The sequence below is a fragment of the Idiotropiscis lumnitzeri genome, chromosome 20 (assembly GCF_059441095.1).
Source record: "Idiotropiscis lumnitzeri isolate Australia: NSW breed Sydney's pygmy pipehorse chromosome 20, RoL_Ilum_1.0, whole genome shotgun sequence".
NCBI lineage: Eukaryota > Metazoa > Chordata > Actinopteri > Syngnathiformes > Syngnathidae > Idiotropiscis > Idiotropiscis lumnitzeri.
The window spans coordinates 5629182-5649133 of record NC_142410.1 but is presented as its reverse complement, the minus strand read 5'-3'; the positions used below and the strand labels follow the sequence as shown (position 1 = coordinate 5649133).

The following is a 19952-nucleotide window of genomic DNA, read 5'->3' as shown; positions in this document are numbered from 1 at the left end:
ATTTTGCTGCTTAACTCATATTCCACAAATACGATATTAATCAGAATGTTTGTTTCGACAATTGAGACACATAGAAGATTTTATTGCCAATAATTTATGGGGGGGGGGGTTGACTTCCCCTTTAAGCGTGAACTTGGTTGTTTTACTGAATTCTGATCAAATTTGCAAAACCAGCTTGCAATACTGCCTCAGGAGCGCTCACACAACCTCATGTAACATTTGGTCACTTTCAGATTCATTTCTACTTGAGAGTCATTTTCAATTTGTCACAGTCCGATGCACATCTCGGCCAGATGCGAATGTACCATCAGTGTGTAAAAAAAAAAAAGTGTTGAATTGTGGTAGCACTGATGAATCATTCTCAATCCGTGATTTATTTTAGGACCTGCCACAATTTGTCAGCAACCCCATACTGTATTTTGGAGATTTTTCAACAAAAAGTTAAAAGTAGTAACTGATGATTTGTATTACCTAAATTTGTCTTCACGCTGATCCCCAAGGACAGAAGCTCGATAATGTGATGAAGGGACAGGACAGACATTTAAAGGTACGTGTGCCCGGGTGTGGTAATGTGGCAATGGTGCTTTATAAATACTCTCGCCCAGAGTCCTGTGTGTGTGTGTGTGTTGATTTGTGTGTCATGGGATGGCATGAATGTCAGAGAATGATATAAATAAACATTAAGGTTATCGCCGCAAGCTTTCTCGCCTTCTGAACTTGTTTTTTGTAAATAATGTGTGAGTTTTCATCTTTTGGCTGAAGCTAGACTTTTTTAGCTTATATATATATATATATATATATATATATATATATAATCATGTCACTACTTAATAATAACTACTTAGTGAGCTCAGTAGCCGCACAGTTTGAGAATATTAAGTAATATTAATGACAATCAACAACGTAAACAGTGACGTCAAAGGAAAGGTGCACTCATTAAAAAGCGTGTACCAACAGAAGATGCGCAAAAGGCAGTAGAAAAAGGGGCATTTGTGCAGAGGATAGCTTCTATAGTGGATGAGAAAGGTTAATAAAATCCATCTTGTCAAGCAGAGATTTGCCTTTGGCAAAGGTTTATTTGCTTCTAATGGCATGCCTGAGGCTTGGGGGCGTTTCTGTGTCCTGCTACACCAGCTCGAGGACAACAACAGGTTTTGCATACGTGACCTTTAACGTACATGAGACTTTCTGTATAACAGCCGGTAAAAAGCCTTAAGCTTGTTTGCCGAGGTGCAGTAGCTTTGTTGTTCCTTCACTATCACATCTGACGGGGGCGAAAGTGGAATTGAGAAGGACTTCACGCGACTTGAGTCAGGTCTGCTACTACTCAACAGTCGTTGACACATTATTTATTAAGGCGCAATTTTGATGCAGCTCTTGTATTGGATTGCGGTACAGGTGTACGTAATGAAGTATTAAGGATTTTTTTTTTTTTAATATATTGGCAGAGGCGCAAGGGGACGTCATGGTCGATTTTATCAGTCACAGGGGCGGCCAGTTTGCCTTGTACTGCCACTCGCTGTCGACTGAAAACAACATCGTAGTGCCTGAGGGCTCAGCTTTCGAATGTCACGTGACCAAACAGGTGAGCCATGACCACGTTTACCTGAGCCCTTTGACACAGTGAGGTCATTTTCAGTCGACAACAAGTGGCAGTACAAAAAGCAAAATGGCCTCCACCTGTGATGGATTAAAACGGGTGGCTTATAATGTTTCATTCATATTCCATAAAGGAAAAATTAATCAGCATGCTTTGACTAGTGAGGGAACTGTAACAATACTAGCTTGTCTGGAAAATAATCCTGAGCTTGTATCTATGAGACTCGGTCGCATTTACAGTTGACTCATCAAGCGGTTAAATCACACCACAGTGTGGCCTCGTCTTTAACTCATTCACTGCCAGCACAGGTAAAATGAAAATACGTCTATATCCGTCAATGGTAAAGAATGAGTTAAGATCAGCTCTCAGGTTGCAATGACACCCTTGTTAGCTGGCTGTTCTTGCGCTGCCAACCTGCTCTACTCAAAAGGTTATCATGCCAGTTGTAGTCAGCGTCATATTGTGGAGCAGCGTGCATTCCGACTTACCCACGGCTTTGAGAGAGGTGTACTTGTTGAGTCCCACTGTGCCATGACTGCTGTGAGAGTGAGGAATGCCTTGTCCTAATGGGCCATGAGCGGAGTTATTTAGATGGTACTGCTCTAGTAGGACACAGAAACGAGGAAAAAAAACACACACACACACACACACAGTTAGTCGTTTTTCAAAAGCGGCTAAAATGAGTACACAATTTTCCCAGGTGGAGGAGGTCAGAACATTTTTTAATGCAGTTTTTTTATCTTTGGCATGTTAAAGAAAAAATGAAAAAAAATGTCATTGCACTCAAAAGTAAAAAGTGAATATTCCGTGTTTATGTATTTACTGTATATTATTATAATTTTTTTTTTTTTGCTGTTCTAGAATAAAGTGTAATGGCACATCCACTACAATAGGCGGTAGTAGTGGTGCACTCATTGTAGAGTGTTTACAGAGAGTATGAACAATGTTAATTAAGTTATGCAGCAGAGTTCTAATTATTTTTTTCTTTCATGTTAATAAAAATATAATGTTATGCAAAGGTGTACTGACACCAATTTTATAGACAAATGTTACTTTATCAAGTGTCGGCAGACAGTTGCCAGGGCGTAACAAAAAATAATTGAGAAGCGCTGGCTTAAGCCGATCCACAAAACGGAAACTCGAGATGAGTGTCAAGTCAAATAACAATAAAAGCAGAATGATGACCCAGTCGGAACACGCTGCCCCAGATAGTCCCCGCGGTGGATTTTGTTCACATTTGTCGCCTTTTTCCGCCCACTCCCTGACCCACCTGTCACCTGTCTGCCCCTCTTCCCGCCACTTCTTCTGCTACGTCTCCTTGACATCTTCCAAATCAGCTCTCTCCTTGCTCATTGCACCGCTTCTTCAGCACCCCATCCACTCACTTTTTTTTTTTTTTGTGTTGAGCCTTGTTTTTCCCCAGTTTGCATTTTGATTCAATAATGTATGTTAATTATATCTGGATGTTTCTGTTCTCTTTCCGGAACAAACATTCAATCATACACAGCTTTGCGGATTCAAACCACATGGAACAAACATCGTGGTAAGAAATAAATTGCGGCTTCATACAGCGTGGGGGCAACAACCCCAACCCTGACTGCCTGTCATTCCCATGCCAAATGAACTGACGTTAATGAACAATGGAACAAACTAGCTGGGAGAGTAAAGCCGTGGTTATTAGCATTAATGAAGTCCAACGATGCAGCCAACGCACTCGATGTCAGCCTCGGGATGTACGCGGCGCACACACGGCGGGCTTTTAAGCTCTTTTTGGGGAGAGTGCAACCAAATCGGCGGCGTTTGGAATGATGGCATTGTCGTTAACCCGTCAAACGACTGCGCCGGGGCCTGTCGGAGTCGCAGATGTTTCATTTAATAGAATAAGTATCGTGTATTTGTGCGCTCATCTGGCTGCGGTTCCCACGCACACGTCGAGTCTATTTGCACTCGGGCGCCGCATCAAAGACAAATCATCTCATCACTTCAATGACTGTCGGTAAAACGCAATACACGGGCGAAACTTCGGAATACTAATCCCTTGTCACACACTGGGAAGAGAGAGTGAGCGTCACTTGTGGTTAGGATGATGAAAGCAGAGAAAGGAGGAGGGGGGGGGGCGGAGGAAGGCAGGATGTTCTGGTGAAATAAATTAAGAGATTATGCAGAAGCTGGAGAGGTGGAGAGATGTTGGGGGTTAGTCTTCACAGTAACACTTTGGATTCATGTCTTTACCTTAATCAGCACCTGCATACACACACACACACACACACACACACCCACCCCCGCACGCACACGGACACACTCATCTGTAATTTTGTGGGCGAGTGAGGCCACAACAGGAAAATGTCCAATGTACCCAGCGCCCATACAGAAACGAAATGAATGCGAGAAATACTGTATGTATTTGTGATGTATTTAAATGCGTGTGCTTTTGCAAGCCAGTACATAAAATGCAAACTGAGAGAACTGACATTCTGCTTTGGCATTGTGGATTTTAAGGCCCTGCGGTTGTGCATATTAATTTCTCCATTAAAAAAAAGTCAGGCACCGGGAGCTTTTAAATGCAGAACAAGAGGGCAGGGAGATTTATTAATGAGTTATGTAATAAGTTATCTGTCAGTACCGAATGCGAGCGGCGAGTAATTAAAGTGTGCAAGGAAGACGGGGCTCGCGAAGGAGCGTGTCAACGACTGCAATTTGAGTTGACAAATGTACGATTCTGTTGGCTGTTTTCACGAACTTTTCCATAGGCATCATTTTGATATTATGAAACAGGAAACGATAGGATATAAACGATGAAGACGCGATTATTGCATCACCGGTGCCTTTGAATTTAAAATTTGCATAGAAAATAGAATCTAAAAGCAAGGCACGTTTCGGATAGTTTGGTCCAATTTCAGTTTTCATTCCACTCCTTCTAATCATGCTGCCTTGCTCAAGAGCACGTTGACATCTGTCCAAATGCAAACAATAAAGTCTAAAACAAATATTTTTTTCATGACTCAACTATATTGCAAACACAGTCTTATATACATATTAAACATTTCCCTTTCTGCACTTTTAGGAGACATGATGGAAGTTACCATAGCAACTTTGTCCCGTTTTAAATTTGACTCTGTAGCTCTTGAGGATAGGAAATAACGTTGTAGCGACATTGAATTCTGCAGTTTGCACTTTTCCACTGGTGTGCCATTGTGAGTGCTCATGACCGTGAAAGAATGGTGAATGCCAGCACATGTTTCCTAATAATGTGTGTGTGCGCGTGTGTGTGTGTGTAATGAGACATAAAAGAGTTGGAAGTGCCACAGGGAAAGCAAAAAGCAGCGAGGTCTTTGTCTGGATGAAATATAAATGTCCCTGTGCCGTATTTGAGACGCTGTGATGGTATAAATGAAAAATGTAAACAGGGCACCCATCGTCGGTGGGTTGTGAAAGTTTTTTACTTTATGACGTTAGCGCCATGCAGAGTGAGTCGCGAATAGGAATGCAAGAACGCCGATTGGTATTAACATTATATATTTTTTTATTTTTACTACAAGTTGTGTTTCTATGTCACAACATTTCCTGAGCGTGCGCGCAGACGTTCAGAAGGGAAACCGCTTTTTAACTGCTCTGGGTCAAAGTTCATCCAAAGGTTAAACGTGCGTATTGATGATCTGTTGTTCTGCTGTCACGTTGCTTCTGCAGTCGTGTTCGTTAAATAGGTCAGCTTTATTCTTTTTTTTCCTCGCTTCCAGCTTTCTTTCGGCAATGAGTCATGTTTTCTGGAGAATATTGGACCACATTTTTTTTTTTTTTTTTTGCTTCCCATCTTCACTGAATGCTAAGTGTCTAATAGCTCACAGAAACTTTGACAGTATTTCTGAAGGGAACGTCAGCCAACGACGGAATCACAGCAGACCAGGCATCCATTTAAACATGATCAATTAGCCTGCATACGTGTTTTAATCAGCATTACTTTTTTTTTTTTTTTTTCTCCGCCAAAGGCTCTCTGCTGTCTATCCAACTCTGGAAAAACCAATACAGTTCAGCGGTTTAGAGCCCATGCAATCTATCCAATGTTCCACTTTGTCACATGGCTCAATTTACATTCAGAGGCAACCTAACTTCAAAATAAAAAGCACAAATGAAAAAAGTTGAGAGCGCTTGTGCAGTGACAATGATGCAAGAATATACTGAAACCAATAAAAGCCTTACATGGACAAATATTTCTAATCGCGCAATTCAGTCCAATTCGGCGCCCAATTTTGTGGCCGGTGATCAATACATCCGAAGATTTACGATGAAATGTTTTCTCAGAAGCAATTGTGCAAATGAAGCACGTGGGATTAAAGTGTCCCATTCATATCATGAGCAATTTGCGATTCGTCTTCCTTAAGTATTTGAAGCTGCCGAGTGACCTCAAGTATGAAACACTTCTCTCCGCTTCACATGCACAGATACTCGTGCATGCTCACATGATCACGTGGCGGCAAACACCAGTGAAAAAATCAAATCAAATATATTCATGGGAAAAATAAACAAAAGCAAAATGACATGCATTTTAATCGACTACGCTGGCGAGTGACATGTAGCTCTTTCTTCTGGGTTGTATACGCGTGTTGTTTGTGCGCAAAATAGCACACGACGCCTAAAGGGGTCTCGCCTGCTTACATCAACATAGTAATTAGAAAGTATGTGTTGTGTCGTCCTGCAAATTGACGCGTGAATCAAGCATGGGTTCCTCTTAGAATCGCAGATGCTTTGACTGTCCTCACCCGTTTGACTCAGTCGGCCCTTTACAATCCAAATTTCACATTGAAAAAAAAAAAAAAAAAAAAAAATCTTGGAATTGAACCACAATGCTTTGGGAAAATGACTTGGAAGCCAGCGTCAAAACATTGTCATGGGAGATGTCATGAGACTTCTTGGTTTTTTTTCTGTAGTATTTTACACACACACCTTCTTGTATTTGTTACCTTTTTAAGACCACCCATAAAATGCCTACTTTCCAGGACCGCACACACACCCCCAAACACGTTTGATATCTGACATTTTACTGCTACATAGTCTCGTAACCTTGATTGAATTACAAAGTCGAGAGACATGACGTGTGGCTAGAAGGTAAAAAAAAAAAAAAAAGCCTCTGGCATGAACAAGAGTGACAGACTTGGCCTCCCTCACTGGCGTGCGTGAGTGTGAGCCCATGTTTGTGTGCGTCAATATATGCAGCACACGTGTAGTACAGCTGAGAGGATGAAAAACATCATGGGGCTCTTTCATGCACTGAATAATAAATTGATTGACACATGATGTAAACAAATCATGTGCATGTAGGGTAGCGAACTCGTATAGGTTGAGTTTGAGGATAAGTGACAATAAAAAGGTAACTTTCCAGAAAGAAAACATACGTTTTCTGCGTGATTGTTTTAATTGCCTCACAGTGTAAATATCGTCCCTTGGGTATATTTGTTGCGCAACGAAATTTCTGTCGGTATTATATTGTAGAACCTAACAAGGCGCAAGGTATATTTGCCGTTGACATTAGCACACCAGTAGCCATCTTCGTCATTGTTGTTGCTATCAATGAAATTGTTGTTGGTGTCAATCAAGCTGTGTGTGTCCACACGCTCACCGCTCCTGCTGCGCTTCATCCTGGACGAGACGCCGTTGGCTCGCCCTCCGCTGGGCGAACTGGGCACGGCGTTCTCCGGTGGGCTCACCTCTGCTCCCTGTTGCTTCAGCAGGTCAGTCAGCGTCCTGGGTGGCAAGAAAACAAAGTCTGGTTTTAAATCGGGAATGAATCTGAGCATCTGGTGTTATCAATATCCAGAAGAAAGAATACAAAATAATGTGTTGTTTTGGGAGCAGGCCGACAACAGCTCAGCCAGCGTCTTTTACCGGCGCTCTTTGAGACGAGTTGTCGACTTCTCCACGTTGGAATCGGGTTTGCGAAGTGTGTCAGAGATTGTGTTCACTCGACCCCAAGACATTTGATGTCAAGTATTTGTTTTCCCGCCTTAATTAATGGTTAAATTGCAGAGCTATAGTCAAACGGTTGAGTTTTTTTTTTTTTTTCACCTCAGAGAGAAAAAAATAAGTCACAAGAGGCATATTTCCAACATTCATTTTCCTTGCTCAAGGATGAAATCCAGTCGTATTTGACTGGCGGCTTGTTTTGCTGTAACATATGGACAAGGTTTCTTGCAATATGTTCCTTTTTGGATCTCGAGTTTTCTGCGCGCGCACACACACAGCACAGTAATAAACACAACAGACTTGTCTGATTTGAGCACTGATGCTATTCACTCCCTTGATCAATAATTCAAACAGTTGTGCCACTGTTCTGCTAATGAAGCCCATGTGGTAGCGCACACACACCACACACACGTGCGCGCACGCGCACGGACGCACACGCAAACCTCGAGTACGCCCGAGCTGACAGTGACAGCCAGCGGCAACTTGTTAACACCAAAGTAGAAAAGTGCAGCCCATTGGCCGCGGCTGTGATCTTCTACAGATTCTCTGCGGTGGGGATGATGTCATTGAAAAAGGGTGTCACAGATGCCAAAATGGGACTGTGAGGACTTGGTTCATGGCAAACGAGTCTCCTTACTTTTAATAGCAGCACTCGAATAACATCACTCAAGCAGAATCCTTCGATTCTGAGCAGCTCTCTTTTCCACCAGCAAATTGGTATATTCATTCATTCAAATCGATTCCGATCTTAATCATCTTAATGTAAATCCTTTAGCGCGAGTGAAAGCCGTTATTCAGGTTTGACACAAAGTCGCCCCGTTTTAAACATTTGCCTTGGTGCGACAAAAGCGCAATCCTTTCTCCTTCTTCTGCTACACCCCGCCGCCTCCTCTGACTAAAATTGGTCCCAAATCTGTCTATTTCCCCCTTTTTCCTCCTCTTTAAATCATACCGTTAGTCTTCGCCCCCCCCCCCCCACCCCCCCAGCCTGACTCATTGCCATGCAGAGCCTTGGGCCACCACGCGCGCCTCTATTGGCTCGCCGCTCAAACAACTTGCTGATTTGGACTTTTAATCTCCGACAAAAAAAAAAAAAAAGCGCACCTGTCCCCGAGCGATGCAGTGTTTATGGCGCATTGGCTCAGCGTCATGCTACTTTCAGGAGATGCCTTTGAAAGAGGGAAAATGGCAGTGCCACGAGCTGGTTAGAAGATTAGGACTCGCAGGGCGGCGACGCAAATCGCTAGCCGACGGTATTTGCAAATTAAAACCAAATCTGTGGAGATATGAATCACTTTGCGCAGACGTTATCTTAATTTAGAAGTGATCAAGCCACCTATATCGTGATGGGAAACATTCCACCTGCGATTCGGTGTGAGCTTCTAATCATTCACTTTAGGGTATAACTGACTTTCAGTCGCAGCACCAAATGTTAAGCGCTCACATATGTCGCACGCGTAACCTTCACATGTTATGTAACGACATGTCTGACATCTGTGAGACTGACATTTTCAGTCGACAGAAAGTGACAAAATGGCCGCCCTCTGAGATAGCTAAAAATTGGTGGATTTTCCGCAATATTAATCAGAATGCTGTGTTTCGACGAGTGGGCCTGGATAGAACATGTTTTTGTTAAAAAAAAAAAAAAACAAAAGAGAAAAAAGAAATAATTTTGGGTTGACTTCCCTTTGAACAAAGTTGCAGTATTAGACATCGTGTCATAAAAAGACACGTCATCCAGCATCACAAATTGTTTTAACGCAGATGCTTTCAATTTTTTTCGGTTAAGAATTTTGAACATGAAAGAGGACTTTCAAACGAATGCTTTGGAACAACTCCAACAATTTTTCATTATTTATTAATTTTAAGCTTTTGTTTTGGAACCGTAAAAAAAAAAAAAATGACTGTGCAATTACCACGCTGCTAATTTAGGGCAGCCTTGGCATAAAGCTGCGTTTTTGGGCTAACACAATTGTCGAGAACTTCCATCACGGGCGTCCTTGTATTTCATCTTTATGAGTTTAGAGTCAAGCTGACAGATCAGTGATGGTTCTCCTTTGCCCCCGTCAGTCCAATAATCTACTGAGGCCGCACATCTTGGCCAAATTTTACTTGACAGCACAACACTTTGAGATTATCTTTTCAGTGAAAACACAAAGTGACCCAGGCAAGCATCTCGGTTCCACAGTCCCTTTAGTTCTCTTATGTAGTCACTCTGTCTCTTCATCAAAGGTTCAAGGGATTTATCTTACAGACTGATAATGAAGATTAAAATAAGAGTCATTTTAGCCATGAATTAATGAGCTTCAAGTCATATATGAATACAGTGGATATAAAAAGTCTACACACCCCTGTTGGAATGGCAGGTTTTCGTGATTAAAAATAGGCCAAGATAAATCACTTCAAAATGTTTCCAACATTAATAATCTGAACAACTCAATTGATTTTTTTTTTTTGTGTAAGAGTCCATCTGAAATAATGGAGTTGCACCTCTTATGAGTGGGATGTGGATGTGTTCGGAATTAAGCAATCACATTCAAAGTGCCTCACGTCAGATGTAAGATTTGTCACACAGAATCCAGAGAAACGTGGATTAGTCCAATAATAAGTCCCGTGATTAAGATTTTACAGTTACTTTCCACACTTCCATTCTCAGGCAATCAGGGAGATTTTGAACTAAGTCCTAAGTAAGACCAACGAACAAATTCCGACATGCGCACACTACTATTGAGTGTGTAGCGGCAACATGGAGCTCTACTGCGTAACAAACAGGATTAATGGTGATGCATACGTGCACTTTAGGATATAACCGCCAGGCTTCTTGTTTAGCGTTGAGATGAATACGAATATGCAAACATATTTCTCCCCTGAAGTAGCCAAGAATATTTAAAGCGAATGGAGATAGGATCATTTTTTTCCACATTATAGTTAACCTTTTAGGTGCAATGGTACTTAGGGTATATTCTTCAAGTGTGAAAAAAAATATTTCCAAGAAATATTTGATATGGGGAATAAAAAAAAAAAATTACATTTATTTGTTTACTTTTAATACTTACTCGTTAAAAGTTTCTCTCTCTGGGCCTCAAAACTTCAGTCCAATGAAATGGATCCGCTCAACAGTGTTTCTTCTTGTGACTCATATGAACTCGACAAAAAAAAACAAAAAAAAAAAAAAACTTTTTTTTTTCCTTTTATGAACTTATAGAATTAAATGTTAAAATGCTAACCCATAAGATTTAAATATAAAAAGCTCAGCGTGAGTTTAGATGCGAGGCATCCTCGCGGTGCCTTGGAACACGCTACAGCAGAGAGCGAAACAGATGAAAATCAATAAATAAATAAAAAAATGCTGACCCACATTGAAGTGTTTTGAGGGCTCAGTGGAGCCCGGCGAGATTCAGAAGTAGAAATGAAACAGAGGAGGATAATGCTGCTGAAGGGGGGGGGGGGGATGACATATTTGATGTGAAGTTGTCAACGCAGATGCGATCAGATTGGAAAAGAGAAGACGTAGTCTCACGTGCAACGACTGCGCAAACTTTTGCGCAATTGCTGACGAGGATAAACGCATGTGAGGATGCACTTCGAGTAGCGATGTGGTGGCAGGTGAGAGGTGATAGACAGTGACAGCGCCGCCCCGGAGCCAAGCATAAGATTCAGAAAGAAACTTGCTGAAAACTTGTCATTTCATCTCTGTTTTTTTTTTTTTTTTGTTTGTTTGTTTTGCCTTTACTTTTCCTCGCACGTCAGGCATTTAAAGCTCAGCGTGATTTGCCTGGAGTGTTGTCTTTCATCTGTGTTCAAACTAGAGGAAGTCACGGGAAAAAGGCAGAGGCAGAGGAGACAAAGCTCATCAGGGAGCGGTTGTCACAGACGAGTGAAACCAGTGCTGATTAGCAGAAATAAGAAGAATATTAGAAATGTTACTTTTACCGCTTCTGTAATTTATTGTTGGTGGGTTGCCTTCAAATTTTCAGTTCAGTACTTACAAGAAATGCAGACACAGCATCACAAAATGTTTTCACTGTACTACAGTGGATATAAAAAAAAAAGTTTACACACCCCTATTCCAATGCTCAGTTGTTGTTACACACACACACACACACACACAAAAACGAGACTGAGATAAATAATTGAGAAGCTTTTTTTCCTCACTATTGTCATCACACATCTGCCACCGTGACACAAAATAAAGCTCAAGTGTTCTAATTGGCTTTCCCTGATTTTTTTGTTTATTTATTTATTTTTCTTACTTTCCACCTGATGTTTTAGTGCGAAACGTGACTGCTATTTGAAACGTAATAACGCCCTCCATCACGACGAAAGTGTCCAATTTCAGCCCCAAAGCAAAACAATGCCACCGATATTCTTCAGCAGTGTTGTAATTGCAACAAAAATAGTTCCAATTTGATTTCAGCGGACCACAACACATTTTGGGAGATATCAAGTGTGATTTTTGGATGTACCTGCCACAAATTTCTGCAGCTTATTCAAATGTTGCCATTGAGTCTTTTCACAGTTGTGCCTTACTTTCTCCACTTATTGATCACTGTCGTCAATGTGAGATCCCGTTGAGTTTGTGGAAGCTCTCTGCAAAGATGTGACTACGAAAATGTCAGGAAAAGGTGACTAGAACTGCAAAAGTTCATTTGGGTTTAGTCAGAGGCACTTTAAATGTTGATGTGATTTTTAATTGAGATGCGCAGGTCATGGGTGGGAAAAGTTTTGAAATGCTGAACTGTGGACTCAATTTTCATCCCAAAATGAGTGTGTAAACATTTTTTAAGCAGTAATCCCCAAAAGTCCTTTCGACGTCATGACAGACATCCACATTGAGAGCGACCACGTGGCTGCCAACTGTGATGAAGCCAGACAGCGCATTCTGTCAATACATGAGCTCACTTCCTCACTCAATGGCAGCTGCGTTCGATAGCACAGCGCAACACATGAATCGGGTTCATTCTAATCAAGTTCATTCTGATCGTTTTTTGCTTTATTGCTTGAACAAACTGCACCCTTTTTTTGTGACTGACTTTTTTGTCGGTGCAAGTAAATTTTGAAAAAGGTTCATTGAGGGGTCACACACATCCATCCGTATGTCCTTGCAGAGAGTATTGTTTATCCATCCAACTTAAATCGGGTCAGCAGTCAAACACTTTAAGTTAAGTGACTCTGTCCTTCGTTACATAACATGGTGGCTAATAAGCCGACTGCACGCAAACATGCATGCCAAGCCTGTCAAACATATGCTGCCGATCCATGTTTGTCGCCCCCTCCCAAAAATCACGGCAAGAAAAATAGTGACGATCGAATATATATATATATATATATATATATGAGGATGTGAGTCCGTGTTTAATCTTAGCGGGGGATCACTTTGGATTTTTGGTTTCAAAGCTGACTGAGGAAAAACCGCTCGGATTTGAGCGCGCTAATCATCTTGTGCAGCAACACGGAGATTCAGCGTAAAACATTTAAACACGACGGTAGCTTTGACAGCGCATTGCAGCTGTTGCCTTTTGTGTTTTTGGCCAAAAGTGGCTGGTTAATATTATGTGCAGCGTGTTTTTATGCTTTTTTTTTTTTTTTACCTCTTGAAGTGCTTACAGTATATGACATGTGCGATACATGAAGCCGGGATTTCTGTCAGCATGCTTAATAACGAAACGAGGGTGCATGCATACAGTGCAGTCCAGTAGACAGTAAAGCTGTAATCTTGGAGAAAGTGGTTTAATCTTAATGAGAGGGGGTAATCTTTTGAAACGAGGAGAGGCCACTGATTTGAGCAGGGTGCAAGGCGATATTTAGGAGAAGCATCTTTAATTTCCCTCCGTAATAAAACTATTAAGAATGCGAAGATGCAAGAAGGCGATGCTTGGAGAAAGGTCGCTTGGAAGGTGAAATGAAGACGATGGTAGAGTTTGTCGCAACGTGGCTGGGCCCGGATCACTTCCGCGCTGCTTTTGGGGACTTTGTTCAGAAGAAATGGGGAAGGCAAGCGAGCAGAAGAAAAAGAATAGTTGATCATGAGGAGGAGGAGGAGATGTCGGTTTGATGTGGAAAATGCCAAGAGGTCTTTGGAAGAATACAGACGGCGTGATTTGTGATCAAGCGAGTGAAGATGGCACGGTATGTAAATGTTTATAAAGAATGAGAGGCAATGGAGGTTGGCTAGCCTGCGATAAAAGCAAGGAAGTAGTACACATTATTTCCCGAGGAGCACATGACCCTTGGAACACGTACTTCTCCTGACTGCTCTCACTTTAATGGATTTGAATGTGTGTTACTAAATAATGATCAACATCAGATGTTTTGCCTTGACACTCCTAAATCTGAATTTTTTTTGTCTCTTGACGGGAGCTCACTCTGGTGTGGTTCCAATTCTGATTCTACTGGACTCAATTCTAAATGTTGCACACACAAAATCACTTTAAGCATCGATTGCAGCAAAGATAGCTAGCTCGATTAGTGTGCTTCAGAATGTTTGGTTTATTTCATATATAGGTCATGCTTACAAGCAAAGCAAATGTTACACAAGGGGTGAAATGTAAAGAGAAAAAAAAAAACAAAAGATGGGAAATGAGACACACAGAGAAATAAAAACAAAAAATGCAAAATTAGACCCAGGGCTTCAAATGAAATGAAAAATGAAATATGCAGCGATGCTGCTTAGTGCAGGCTCTCCAAAACAGTGACTCATTAAAAACGACATGACTCATAAAGCACAACATAACAACCTAAAGTCAGCTGGGATTTGAACCGGATATTTTGGGTCCGAATGTTTTCCTGATTTGATTTTATAGCATCCTCCTGTTCCCATCCAACCATCTTCTACACCGTTTCTCCTCACTAGGCTCACGAGTGACCTGCAGCCTATCGCAGCTGACTTTGGGTGAGAGGCGGAACACCCTGGACTGGTCGCCCGCGAAATCGCACGTCCGCTGCGCTCACGTGACAAACTATCAGTTAACTATTTCTACGGGATCAGATGACCGGATTCTTGCTTGAATATGTCGTATATTAGTTTCACATGTGCGCAGGGAGAGCAAACATGCACACGTGTCAGTAGGCCTTCAAATTTGCATGCGTCCAATTTGGTTGTAAAGTTGTAAATTGATGTCATTGTCAGCCCCGTGTTCTAATAGATATTTCTTGATTTCTCTTCGGAAGGCAACAATCATTTCCAACTTTCCAACCATTTCCAAAAAACGCATGCACGTTCACGCACATACAGTAGGCAGACTCACCGTTGCATGCTGATGGCGTGAAACATTATCAGCGGTATAAATGAGCAGACACAGTCCAGGTCCAATATGTGGCGCTAAAGTGCCGAGTTACTTTGTTACTCTGTCCACTCTTTTATACAGTTGACTGGCATGAAATTATTGGACTCCTATTTTGCAGCGCATTCACGCACACACACACATATTTCATCATGCTTCCTACCTTGAGTTGAGGTCAGCATGCGTGGCCGGAGTTGCCCCACCCCCTCCGCGACTTTTCTCCAATCCCAGTTTGGTGAAAATGCCCACCAGCACCATGATGGCCACCACGCCGCAGATGATGTAGACGATGAGGTGCGTGCGGTCCCGCTCCTGGTCCTCCTGACCCTCGGTGACGGTGGCCACGGGCTTGCCGGTGTTGGCCCAGATGGGCGTGTCGTAGTTGGAGCAGATGCGCTGGTCCAGCCGCTGCTGGCGGAACTGGCAGCAGAAGCGATAGAAGCAGGTACCGCAGCAGTACAAAAAGACACCGGCGTTGCAGTTGAAAGGCGGGTCCCACTGGCCCATTACGTCGTAGTAGCCCTGGCAACGCGTCCCGCCAACTGGGGGGCCGTCCTCGTCGTCCGCATCGCCCCCACTGGAGGGAGTGGACAGGCCGCTGTCTTGAAAGGGGTTTTGGGTCGTCTCCACATAGGTTGGGGTTGTCTTGTTGTCCAGCGTGGAGGGGACGATGAAGGGGCTGTCTTCGGGAACCGTCACCGTGGTGACGGATGGATCTTGAGTGACGGCGGGCTGGGTAATTAGGGAAGAGAGGTACAAGAAGAAGAAAAGAAGGCAGGAGGGATGAAGAACTGATGCCATGCTGGTGACGGGGCCCCTCCGTCCAATGTCCAGTCTTCACCTAGAGGACAGTTAAAGAAACGGAAAAGGTAAGTTCAATTTCAATCAAGGCAAAAAAAAAAAAAGAAAATCCGGACACATTGATATTGACAAGGAAAGCTGCAAACTTCATGGCTACACATTTCTGATGCTGCTCTTCCATAATATTGTAAGAAATGTACATTTACATATCGTGCAATTATGTTTCATGCACAAAACTCAACAAAATCTAAAGACGATGATTTTAAGAGACTTGGGGCGTTAGGTAGAAAGTTTTTTTCTGGACATCAAATCGAGTCGCTTTCTTTCTTTTGAACTGACCTAAAACACTGAGTGTATCTTCTGCTCAAAAAGGATATTGTCAGCCAACAACACGTCATCGTTCATCAAGGTCAGTCAAAAACAGTCCAATTAGAGAGAGAAAAAAAAACTCACCTTCCAAATAAGAGTTTACTGTCCTTTGTTTTTTTATGGACACAACTTCGAGAGTCACCATAAAGCAAAAACTCTTGAATCCCTCCTCTCACCTTTTCCCTCAGCTGTCTTCCGCAATCCTCTTCCAAAAGTCCAAAGGTTAAAAAAAAAATCCCTCTAGAAGCACGTGCAAACTTTACTCAGCAGCATCTTCAGCCACAGAGCCCCCACCCCCACCCCCGAGCGCTTCCTTTCTCCTCTTCTCATGTGTTCTCCATCGTTGGCTTGCTGCTCGAGTCGCGAGAACCGCACACACCTCTTCTTCTTCTTTTTTTAAATCAACTCTTCTCCTTCTTCTCGCATTGAGTCAGTTCTGGCAGCTGCGAGCACACAACTGTCCCGCCCGGTTAATAGGTGTCCAGTGCGATGCATAAGTGTGTGTGTGTGTGGGGGGGGTGTGTGTGTGTGCGTGTGTGAGAGTGAGTGAATGGGTGCATGTATGATGGGTGGGGGGGCGGATGCGACACTGAGTGCTGCAACAGTTCAGGAACCAAACCAGCTTTCCTCCTCTGTTTACGTCTCAGCAGTGAGAGAGAGAGAGAGAGAGAGAGAGAGAGAGAGAGAGAGAGAGAGAGAGAGAGAGAGAGAGAGAGAGAGAGAGATGGGGAGGGTGTTCTATATTATTAATTTTGCTCAAAATGACAAAACACTCCCATTGAGCATATGGCACATCAAAAATATATTATTAGCATTAAGTTCAAGTTTGCCAGCTTGACACCTCACAGGGACAGTGAATTTTGGTTCATCCAGTTAATAATTAGTCTTGGGCTGTGACACAACGCCTCAATTGAAATGCTTTAATTTGAAGACATTGACATCATCTGCAAAGTAGAATCTGAAGAATTTGTCCCAAAGGTAACATACACAGGCTGAACAAAAGGGGTTCAAGGATTAACCCTTGAGGGACCCCACATGTCATGGCCATTCAATCAGAATCGAAGTTTCCAGGTCAAAAACTCTTTTCTATATTGTTGCCGACTGAAAGTCCACTAGTGTAATGCTAAAGGAAATTATAATAAACTTACTGCACATTTGAACACTTAAGGAAGCAACGCATGAAGACAGACTTTAAAACAATAATCATGGGTATAGCTTCTTTATCCTCTGAAAAAAAGACCAATATTACTTCGGCTTCCTTGTAACCATCTCTTTCTGTCTTTCATCACCGCCGGGCTCTGACCCAACTCCTGCTTCCACTCTAATTGAATAGTCTTGTCTTATTAATCGACGTTGCTGAGTATTACCCTGCCTGATTCTCATTTTTTTACATTTCCTTGGCATTGCAACTCAATGACAGCTGTCACAATTTCTGGAAATTTCTTGAGTCTGTGAGTTGTGAAACACGCAGAGGACAGTCAACATCTGCGGTGGTCACTCCAGCTCATCATCTCCTTATCGGTACGCCCGTCCCCGTCTGTTCTTGGTTTCATGCATGCATGCACACTGGCGCTCAGCCCCCCCCCCCCCCCCCCCCCCACACTCCTCTTCTTCTGTTGGCACCATTCCTCGCCCTCCCTGGCCGCCTCATTCTCAGATATCCGTGTTGTAGGTGTGCACGTGTCCAAATCGTTCGCAGGTCGTCCGTGTCACACTGCAGCTTGGCCACAAGTCTGCCAACACTCACACAACTCTCTCACTTGAGCAGATGTCACAATAGAGCCAAGTTGTATGAGTTTTTTTTTTTCCCCCCCTAAACCACCACATGGACATTTCTAATGAAATTCTAAGCCAGATTGACAAGGGCCTTTTTGCGTCGCTTTCCACTAATCGCCTCTCCCAAAATCCTCCTCCTTTATGTGTCGTCATCTCGAAGCGAACTCTGCGCATCCTCCACGTTCTGTTGCGTGCTTGGGTGTGTGCGTGCGTGTGTGTGAGTGTAAGCGAGAGCGGGGATGCAATGGAGAGAGTGAAAAGACGAGTGTAAATGTAGGACAGCGGGGAGGCGGTGGGCTGAAAAGAAAGAAAGGAAAGTGGGGGAGGAAAAGTGAAGAAGAAATGTTTGGCTGGGAAGCAAAGAGGAAGATGGTCGCATGGGGCGTTGAGGTGCGTTTGGGTTGAGTCAAAGTGAAAATATGCAGATGACATTTTGATGGATTTTTGCAAACATGCATGCGTCATTTGTTTTGGCGCAATTTTCTGGTCGGATTTTACTTTGTACAGTTCAAGAAACACAATTCAGATTTTTTTTTCCACAACAATTGTCGATATGTGAGTGAATTTGTGTCTATATTTGATGACAAAAGGCGAACACAAGGCGCGAAATAAGCATTTTTGCATTGCTATTTGCCAGGCAAAATTTGGTATTTTGCTCCACAGAATCAGAAAGTTGCTCCTCAAATGAAGTCATTGGTTTGCAAAACAGCTCCGCAAAGACAAAAAAAAAATCGTTGTAATAGTGGATATCACCACTTAATGGGGAATTTGGCTTCACTCTGGACACTACATTTTAACAAACATACAGAAGCATTAACATTTGACATCTTTATGAGAGAAACAAAATACTTGAAAAGATGAAATGAATTTTTACGTGTGATGTCAGAGTTTTGCATGGATTGGTCAGTAAGCGTTTTGTTGGTTTTGTGTTACCTTTGTCAGAACAGACAAAAGGCTGACAATTAATTAAGATGCTTTGTAGATATACAGCAAACATTTTTTTTTGTGGTATTATTATTAAACATTTGTCGTCTTTTCTCAGGAATTATTATTCCATGATAGGTAAAAAGAGCAACAATTATTTTTGGAAAATATTTCTTTCAGGATATCTTTCCAGACATAAATAAAGGTACGAGATCTAGATGTGCATACACAACAACGCTGGAATTGAAAATCATCTTTGCTCTTACTCGAGTTGTGTCAGCGCTGCAAAAATCTTTCTGTACTTTTGTTGTAAAAAAGAAAAAAAAATGCACAATAGATTTCAAGAATCCATATGACCAGTAGAATTCATTTCTTTTTAAGTAGCTCGCAAAAAACAGCGTTTGCGTGTGTGTGAGTGCACGCGCGCGCGTTTGTCTGATATTTAGAATTCCTGTTTCCAAACAACACCAATAAATTTGTGTTTATCTTTACCTAGAAGACTCCAATTATCCTCTCCCTCTACACATGCTCCCACTTTCCCCAATCTGTTGAATATTTCATTTGAATACTTCATACGGTCGATGAATATTCATATTTTAGCTTTGTGTGTGTTTCCACGAATAACACTTGATGGAATTGCGCTTGTTTTGTTATTTATCACTGCCAATTATCCAACCCCACTGAATTGCAACGCGCTAAGTGGAATTCTGGCTGAGTAAGGAAGCCATTATCCGCAATGGAGAAACACATCAAACTTATGCATTCATATGTGCACTTTTGCATATAGAAGAAATGTAACCGAAATCGCAAGTGTAGGATCTCGGAATGGACTGTATTTTCTGTTATTCGCTGTTTTTGAGCATAGCAATAAAATATCGGAGCAATAAAAGCATGGTTTTGGTGCCAAGGAACTATGGTGGACTAAGTTGGGGAGTTTCATTCTGACAAAAATAGTGCTTTGCTGCCATCTGGTGAAACCTTTCTAAAACCTTTGGAGGTCATTTGCATGCGTATTATGTTTATTATTGTCACATTTGAATGAGTGTTCAATGATTTACAAACATTAATTTCCCTGATTGTGACATCAGTGTGTTTGAAAATGCATCACCATGCGCATCTTCAAAGCTTGATTCCCCTCCGCTCTAATTCATATATTACAATAGAAACGGTGAAGAATATTTAAGAAGTAGAACATAGTGGAACATAACCTTGACGCCAGACTTCACAAACATTTGCAACAA

General features: G+C 42.2%; 1 protein-coding gene across 6 annotated transcripts in view; it reads right to left on the bottom strand.

The window, feature by feature from the left end:
• shisa8b (shisa family member 8b) overlaps positions 1-19952 on the bottom strand; it is a 30315-nt gene that overhangs the window by 3076 nt on the left and 7287 nt on the right. For 4 of the 6 annotated variants that reach the window (XM_088285075.1, XM_088285080.1, XM_088285076.1 and 1 more), the window contains exons 4-6: positions 15005-15682; positions 7215-7339; positions 2089-2202 (exon numbers count right to left, since the gene is read on the bottom strand). In XM_088285075.1, coding sequence (XP_088141201.1) covers positions 2089-2202; positions 7215-7339; positions 15005-15642 — 877 coding nt within the window. In that variant the 5' untranslated portion in view covers positions 15643-15682. Of the gene's footprint in view, positions 1-2088; positions 2203-7214; positions 7340-15004; positions 15683-16095; positions 16518-19952 lie in introns of those variants that run through there. The other 2 variants (XM_088285077.1, XM_088285079.1) reach the window with 2 other exon arrangements.